An 8903-nucleotide genomic window follows, 5' to 3' on the forward strand; every position below is an offset into this window, starting at 1 on the left:
GAAATGACTAATTTAGAATCAAACAAAAATGACCATTAAAAATCAAATTACATAAGCTCAGTCCACATTAAAATACAGGAATATAAGATCAAATTCATCATTTGTGATTAAATGAAGAATTAGGATTTTATTTGACAAAAACAGATTTATAAAGAAAGTAGCAAACGCAACTCACTTCTATCTTTTGATTGGGAACTTTGACCATCAATCAAGAGGTCTTTGATTCGAAGCTTGCCTGTGTTTTGTTTGTGAGTTTAGTCTTCTAAATGTCTCCCGAAAAAAGAAAGCAGCGACACAACAGCTAAGTCCATTATAAAGAAAACAGCTAACATTTGGTTCTCACTTCTCAAAAAGCATCTGAAATCCTACACCAACTAAGAATCAAACATTAGTTGCTTAGCAGCTGAAAGAATTTTGTGCGTTTCAGAAGCAATTCTGTTCAATGATATTTCAACTGGCACATTATTAAAAGCCTCAACTGCCTCTTTCGCTGTAGCAACACCTACTGCAGCACTTTGCATGATATCCAAACCAGAACAAAGAGAAGAAAGTATTCCACCAACTAAGCAATCACCAGCTCCAGTGAGGCTCACTACTGAAGCAGCTGGTGCTGGAAGATGAAAAGCAAAAGAACCTGAACTCATCTGTACAAATCTCAGGAAACTTTCATGGTGGTGAGGACAATTTTTCTTGATAACTTTCAATAGTTGTCTATTGTGATCAACTTCTTCTTTGTTCTTCATAGTAATGTCTTTCAGGAAGTCAGCAACATCTCTGAAGCATACAAATACACCATCAGAACCAATGGTCACAATGAGCAATTTGATTCCTCTTTCCAGCAAAAGAAGTATTGCTGGTTTCAAGAGATCGAACAATGATTGCACCGATGGAAGCCATTTTTCTGTATTTGTGTGCCGTTGCACAAAACTAAACCTTTGTTGGGAAGACAAGGCATTTGCCATGGCAATGAGCTCGTTTTCATTAGGAGATGCACATGTTATCTGCAAAATTAATAAGGCCAAATAAAGAAATAACCTGAAATCTAATATAGTTAGAATGTCAAAAAGCTTGTTGCTTACAAACAGTTCACATTAGACTCATTAAGAAACTCATGTTCTGTTTGATCTTTAAGGAAGCGATTTGATATTGAATGATTGCGTTGAGCTCATTTTCATAACAAGCTGAACACAATTAAAAATGACCTTTTTTTAGATCTAAATGAGAATTTGATTCTTAATAGATACAAGGGAGAAAAAAATTCATGTGACCGATTCTACGTAGTGGGATAAAGGTTTATTGTTGTCGTTATGTACATATTCTAAATATTATTTTTTTTCAGATTTATTAATTGGTTAGTAGACATACAGAATGATTCTATCATGTTTGGCTGATTTATACCTTTAAATGTAATGAGTAACACAGTATCATCATCAAAGTAAATTAAAGTGAAATTTGTGTTCTAGTACTTACATAATCTACAATAGATGCTATTCTTGCAGATTTTGTCACTGAAACAGGTTCAAACCACACTGGAGTGCGGTATTTAGCTGCTACTGGAGAAGATAATTAAACAATGCATCAGATGAATATGAAAGAAATTAATATATGAAAAACAAAGATATTATCAAGATAGGCCACTCATCCACATCTTTTGGAATGGTCATGATTTGAAAAAAAAAAAATGACTCCTTAACTCTGACTACTTAGGGTTCGTTTGAGACAACTTTCTAGTAAAAAAAATTCTAAAAGCTATTTTAGAAAGCAACAAAGAAGCTGTCCCAACTCCCAAATGAAGCCTTACACTCAACAACAAATTATGCTGTCCAAAAGCTCTTCTTCAATATACCCATCCACGCACACTAATTAAAGCATATATGAATTAGCTTAGGAATTGCATGAAAGTTTAACTGGGCATTCTGTGGATTGTTCGTCCATTTATTTACTTTTTCGTGCTAGAAAGATTTCTTTAAATCCAATCTATAAATTATTTAATATATATTAGCTCTTAATTAATATCATGCTCAAAGGGAATCTAATCAGTTCAAAAACATCTTCATTAGAAAAGCCATCAAAATTAAGTGAATTAAATTCCAAAAAAATAGGAAATGTGGGCAAGAACAAACAATTAGAGAAGCATATTCTCTCTCTCGGATACTTCCTCATGGGAAGTTTCATTTTTCTATACCTTCAATTTCTTCATTTCTTTGGCATAACTATGGAGATAAGAAATGCATATATGAACTGAGGATGACAGGCCTTAGTCTGGTTTGAAGGAGGAAGCCTAAAGCCATTTTCAGATGACCACTTTGATGGAAATCTAAAATTTTATATCTGTAGAAAATACAGGATGCGAGATTTAAGATGAACACTTTGACAAGTTTTGTTGTTCTAACATTTTATTTTCTTATTTTTAATTTATTTTTGAATGTAAGAGATCTATGATGTTATGAAAAAGATTTCACATGCTTTGCTTGAAGTCATCTGTTGGACATGGTCTCTATTTTGCCGCATCTGCCCTTCCATATGTGCTCTCTCTTGCCTTCCTTGCGTACTCAGTCCTCTGGAAAGGTGCGGCTGATTTGCTGATCCTTGTAATGCACTGTTAATGAACATGAAAGCTGCAGGATTTGCACTATACTACAACAAACAACAACATCAAGCCTTTATCACACAATGTGGGGTAGGCTACATGAATCAGTTTTCTCCGTCGTGTCCTGTTAAGAGTCAAATTTTCAATTAAATCTAATAAAGAAATGTCATTTCTAATATTTTCCAACCAAGTCTTTTTAGGTCTACCTCTATCTTTCTTAACATAAGTCAAATCTAATACATCTACTTTCCTAACCGGGTTATCGGAAGGCCGCCGTTTTATGTGACCAAACCATCTAAGGCAACTCTCTCTAATCTTATCTTCCAATGGAGCAACTCCAACCTTTTTCACAGATATATGCCAATTTCATATTCTGTCTCTAAGAGTAAAGCCACTAATCCACATGAGCATCCTAATCTCTGCAACACTTAATAATATGATTCTCTTTTAATGGCCAACATTCTGCACCATAAAGCAGGATTTGCATTATAGTGAAACCAAAAAAACATCAGTTTGCCATGAAGCTAAATTGGAAACACTTCAATTAGATTTTGACCATTTTCAAAAAAACTACTAATTTTTTGTCAATTTGGATTATAAATAAGATGCCAGAGGCATATATTATTTTATACATTATTAAACATAAAATCCTAATTTCCCCTCGAATTGGTCTGTGGCGCAAGTCTTGATAACAACTTTTGCTCAAAGAAGACAAATGATGGAGGTGTTAAGTTATATGGGGTTTACTGCTTGATGACTGATGTTCCTTCTACTCATCTTCCATCATTACTTTGCTCCATTGGTTGACTTGGCCATCTCCCTCCCAACAAACTTCGAGAATTTGTTCTTGGCTTCTCATATGTATTAAAATTTGATTGTCATGTATATAAGCTAGACAAATGCCATTGTATGTCCCTCCCCTCCACCACTAGTTGTTGCTCTCATCCATTTGAACTGATTCTCAAAGACATTTAAGATTTTGGCCCAATCCTTACTCACCTAGGCCCAATTACTCTCCCCCATAATTTTAATATATAACACATTAACTTAGGTCCTCTATGATACACACACTCTTGTGCATCATCTCTATTCTTAAAAATAAGAATCAACATACTCCTTTACTCATCTGACATCTTTTTAGACTTCAAAATCAAATCAATCAAAGAATGTGCAAATGCATTAAGGCATACAAAAATAGCTGGATAAAAACAGCCTTACTTTGACAAGCAGCTTCAAGTGACTCAGGGTGTAGATTTGCATCAACCATTAAAATTGGTGCTGAATATATGTAATGCTTAAACTTCCAAATCCAGTCTGGACTAAGAAAATTTTCCTGGTTCAATCATAGAAACTTCAGAGAAAAAGCTTGTATTTAAGTTAATAAGCCGAAGCAATTAATTATTGAAGTTAATAAGCAGCCAAAAAGAAAAGAAAAGAAACTTACAACAGCATGAACGCTTGCTACACCTGCAAATAACTCCCCTTTGCAGTCAAATATGTTTGATACGACAGGAGTAGAGATACCTTTCAGCTTCAGCAGTCCTACAACATGCAACTAGAGACAAATTGATTAACTACATTTTCGTATACATAGAAAAGAACATGGCTAGAAAATATAGCATGCTTCTCAGTAGAACTGGCTTTACTTTAGATAGCAAAGGGTTTAGCAGCATAGTATGCAACAAGCTTCGAAGAAGCATCCGCTGAAAATGATGGATCGAAGCTATCAGTTCTTAAAAGAGGAAATATAAGAAAATCTAACATATCATTGGAAGTACAACAAGAATGGAAACAAATTCATATAAGATAAAGGCTTTTGGTATCATTAGGACTGATTTTTATATAAGATTAAGGTTTTGTTTGAGACGGCTTTTTTATTGCTTCTTAAACAGCTTCTTAGTATAAAATTTTTAATTTTGTACTAGAAAGCTACTTTAAGAAGAAGAAAGAAAGCCATCCCAAACGGAGCCTAAGCAACACGTCAAAAGTAGCATCCTTCTTAAGGATGATGTAAAGATGATAAAATTTAAAAAGGAAATATGATAAAGGGCATATACAGTGCATGAAAATGTGATAATAGGATAAATTTATGATAAAAAAGATATTAGGTGATACAATTGAGATGAAAAAAATAATGGAAAACAATGTAGATAACATAGATCCTTTTGGGAATTAATACAATATCACTCAGGGAGCAACACAGAAGTATTTACTTTCAAGAAAGCCGTTGATATGGATAATATGCACAGATTTTTATCATCAAACAATTGGTTAATACTGTGCTTTACCTTCAGTGGGAAGTTCAGCAGATTCCCATAACTTCAAGAGCAATTCTCCTATATTTAAACAAAAAAATTCAAATCAAATTACATGAAAAATAATGATGGCAATGGATTTGACAAAAACCTGCCATGTCGAATCCCACAACACTTATCATGAAAGGCTTGCTTCCAAGCTTTGTCATACATTCAACAACATTTCTTGCCACTCCTCCGCTCACATACTCAATCTGGAAGCATTCGATTCAAAATTTTAAAACACTTTTAAATAAGAAAAAGGACGAACATGGAAGAGAAGAAACGTACATTGCCGGGGGTGGTAGTTGCAGGATATGGGTGTGTATCAGGCTTCGCAACAATATCTAAAACCATGCCCCCGATAACAACGGGAAAAGGTGAAGATTTTGGTGGCTTTTGGAAAGCTAGAAGCAGATTCTGAAAAGGATACGGGACATGTCAATTCTTAAAAATATAGGATACGGGTATGGCGCAGACATGACATTATAATTTATAAAGCATACATAAAAATTAAGAAAGCAATCAAAGCATAATACTTGAAATTACAAAAAAAAAAAAAAAGTAACATCATTTGTAGCCTTGTAGCTTATAATATCAAAATAAAAGTAAGCATTAAATGTCTAGTACAACAACAAAAGCATAAACATAAATTGTCTAGCACATGAAGACTATTCAATAGAATGAATGATATGATTAACTTCTTCAGTGGTTTATCTTTGAACTTCTATGTCATCTTCAATAAATATCATAACTTCTACTTCAGACTCATCAAGCGAAAGATTAGCAATTTCTAATATCCCCATATCATTAAGAAAGTCAAATCCATCTCGGAAATGCGAGAACCTCACTCGTAGCCGCGGAAGTAAATACAATGGGTCTCTTTTTTTATTTTTTTGGTTTTTCAATGGGCACGCGTATTAGATACACGTGTCCTTTTGAAATTAAATAGTATTTTAATTGAAATTAAAGTCGTATTCGACACATATCGGTGCCATATCGGAGGTGTATCCGTGTATCGGTTTATCGGATTCAACACGCCTTCATAAATAGGTGTATCGGTGCAACATAGTAAAAAAGATATTAGGTGATACAATTGAGATGAAAAAAATAACCGAAAGCAACGTAGATAACATAGAGCCTTTTGGGAATCATTACAATATCACTCAGGGAGCAACAAAGAGGTATTTAGTTACAAGAAACCCGTTGATATGAATAATATACACAAATTTTTATCATCAAACAATTGGCTTAATACTGTGCTTTACCTTCAGTGGGAAGTTCAGCAGATTCCCATAACTTCAAGAGCAATTCTCCTATATTTCAACAGAAACAAGAAATCAACCAACTCTGAAAATTCAAATCAAATTACAAGAACAATAATGATGGCAATGAATTTGAAACCAACCTGCCATGTCAAATCCCACAACACTTATCATGAAAGGCTTGCTTCCAAGCTTTGTCATACATTCAACAACATTTCTTGCCACTCCTCCGCTCACATACTCAATCTGGAAGCATTCGATTCAAATTTTTAAAACACTTTTAAATAAGAAAATGGACTACCATGGAAGCGAAGAAACGTACATTGCCGGGGGTGGTAGTTGCAGGATATGGGTGTGTATCAGGCTTCGCAACAATATCTAAAACCATGCCCCCGATAACAACGGGAAAAGGTGAAGATTTTGGTGGCTTTTGGAAAGCTAGAAGCAGATTCTGAATAGTCGAAACGATAAGTTTGTATCGATTAAGAAAATTGCCAGAATAACCCAAACCGCAAGTTCCGGTTTTGAGTAAAGAGTAATGATAAAGGTCAGATGGATACCGAATCGATTCCATGAACGAAGGAGTTTTCGGGTTGGAGGATATGGAAGGAGATTGATTTTAATCGTCGCTGCGCCGTATCCATGATTAAACCGAAAGCTCAGAGTTTGCACTGCGACTGTGATAGGCCTTTCCGGGCGGCCGGCGACGTAGGGTTTTGAGAGGCGAGGTTGGGCTGCCTATGGGGCTTCGAGAAGAGGTGTGCGAGCAAGTGAAGGAGGGCTTCTCTGCTCCGTTGAGGAGAATTCGAAGGGCGGCTTTTTTTTGGGATGACTTTTTTTATTGCTTTTTAAAACAACTTTCTAGTCAAAAAATTGTTTTAAGAAGCAGTAAGAAAGCTGTCCCAAACAAAATCTTAGTTGAATCACTGCTATGTGCGATGTCATAAGTGGGCATTGATCTAAACTATCCCAAAAAAATCTCAAAATGATAAAAAAATACATAAAAATAAGCAGATTAAAGTCAACTTAAGTTGAATACAAAATATAGGTTGATCGACATCTTGAAGGGTTTAGGCTACCTGAGGTTAATTAACTTGAGGACACCTCCAAAAATTACTCTTGAAAAATAAAATATGCTTATGTTCTAATTTACAAAATATAGGTTGATCGACATCTTCAATTGATCTGCGCCATTTTTTGGTCTCTACCGAATTTGCTGAAGAAAGGTGCAAAAGAAGAGAGCGACTGTTAAGGAGCAAAATAACATTCAATTGAAGATGAATCATAGCACTTTTTGATTTCACTGCATTTTAGAATGAAGTATGAGATTTTCAGTTGAAAGAAGAGTTATTGAAAGAAAATTTATAATACTTAAAAAATTAATTTGAAAGATCTTAGATCGAGTAGAGGTGTCAAAATAGGTCAACTGGTTGGATTGGGTCCAACTCAAAATTGACCCGACTTATTTAATAAACAGATTAAAAAGGTGCTTCCAAACCTAACCTGCTAGCAATCCAAACTTGAAATGATAAATCATTGTAATAAAAAATAATTTTTTTATTAATTTTTAACTATAGATTTTAGATTAATTGATTACGAATGATAAGATTGTACTAACAAATAAAAGAATTAAAATAAACATGCATTTTTTTAATAAAAATTGAGTTGGTGGGTAAACCAAATCCAAGCATTTTAACAAGCTAGGTAGAAATGCATGATCCAAACACAGCTCATTTATTAAATAGGTTAACATAAACCCAAAAATTTTAGATCAAATTGTTATGTCATGTAATTTTATTGACACCCTTATCTTAGAGCTAGAATTTTGCGAACAATTATTAGGTCCGGACACCTGACGTAGCTCTACATCCGGAGGCCAATAACATGTCGCCACGTGCTCTTACTCTTTACCACGCGGCCCGAACTAACAAATATAAGAATTAAAATAAACAAATCATTTTTGAATAAAAATTGAGTTGGTGGGTAAACCAGACCCAAGCATTTTAACAAATCGGGTAGAAATGCATGATCCAAACACGACTCATTCATTAAATAGGTTAACATAAGCCTAAAATATTTAGATCAAATTGGCATGTCATGTAATTTTATTGACACCCTTATCTTAGAGCTAGAATTTTGCGAACAATTATTAGGTCCGGACACCTGACGTAGCTCTACATCCGGAGGCCAATAACATGTCGCCACGTGCTCTTACTCTTTACCACGCGGCCCGAAGACTCGACCCGGACTGGAACTCGGTATTGCTATGTTCGGGTATTGGTAGGTATTGCTTGACAACAAGGAGAGATACCGTTCGGTCAAGACCAATACTTAGCAATACCTAGCAATACCTAAAAAAATTAGGGTATTGCTCGGTATTGCTAGGTATTGGTATTGAAAGAATGGTATTTCTCGTTATTGCCGAGCAATATCGAGCAATACCTAGCAATACCCTGGTTTGCACAAATCAGCCAATACATAGCAATCCCGGGTCCGGTCTGGGTCGGATCGTCGGGCCGTGCGGTAAAGAGTAAGAGCACGTGACACCATTTTACTAGCGTCCGAATGTAGAGCTATGTCAGGACACCAGACTTAATAAAAATTCTGCGAAGTATATATAATGATGTATTATGTTAATAAGATATAATGCTTTTGTTTGATTATCATGTAGTGATGATTCGTGTTGTGAAGGATTCATGACATGAATAGAAAAATTCAGGTTATTGAGCAGGTATTGATCGTCAGCAGTTCCCT

At 34.9% G+C, this 8903-nt stretch overlaps 1 protein-coding gene across 3 annotated transcripts; it reads right to left on the reverse strand.

Annotated features, from left to right (window-relative positions):
* Nucleotides 1-8: 8 nt before the first annotated feature.
* LOC110107581 (uncharacterized sugar kinase YeiI-like) lies at nt 9-6830 on the reverse strand. 3 transcript variants are annotated; one of them, XM_020837858.2, is made up of 8 exons: nt 6710-6830; nt 6472-6600; nt 6293-6395; nt 4879-4926; nt 4035-4132; nt 3809-3923; nt 1471-1553; nt 9-1001 (listed from the first exon to the last, which is right to left on the reverse strand). In XM_020837858.2, exons 1-8 carry the CDS (start codon nt 6791-6793, stop codon nt 375-377), a joined length of 1287 nt encoding a protein of 428 aa, XP_020693517.2. In that variant the 5' UTR covers nt 6794-6830; the 3' UTR covers nt 9-374. The 3 variants fall into 3 exon arrangements, with proteins under 3 accessions (XP_020693517.2, XP_020693516.2, XP_020693518.2); XM_020837857.2 differs by lacking the exon at nt 4879-4926 and adding an exon at nt 6153-6200; XM_020837859.2 differs by lacking the exons at nt 6293-6395; nt 6472-6600; nt 6710-6830 and adding exons at nt 4997-5099; nt 5176-5303.
* Nucleotides 6831-8903: the final 2073 nt, after the last annotated feature.

This window comes from Dendrobium catenatum, unplaced genomic scaffold (assembly GCF_001605985.2).
Source record: "Dendrobium catenatum unplaced genomic scaffold, ASM160598v2 fragScaff_scaffold_1061, whole genome shotgun sequence".
NCBI classification, from domain to species: domain Eukaryota; kingdom Viridiplantae; phylum Streptophyta; class Magnoliopsida; order Asparagales; family Orchidaceae; genus Dendrobium; species Dendrobium catenatum.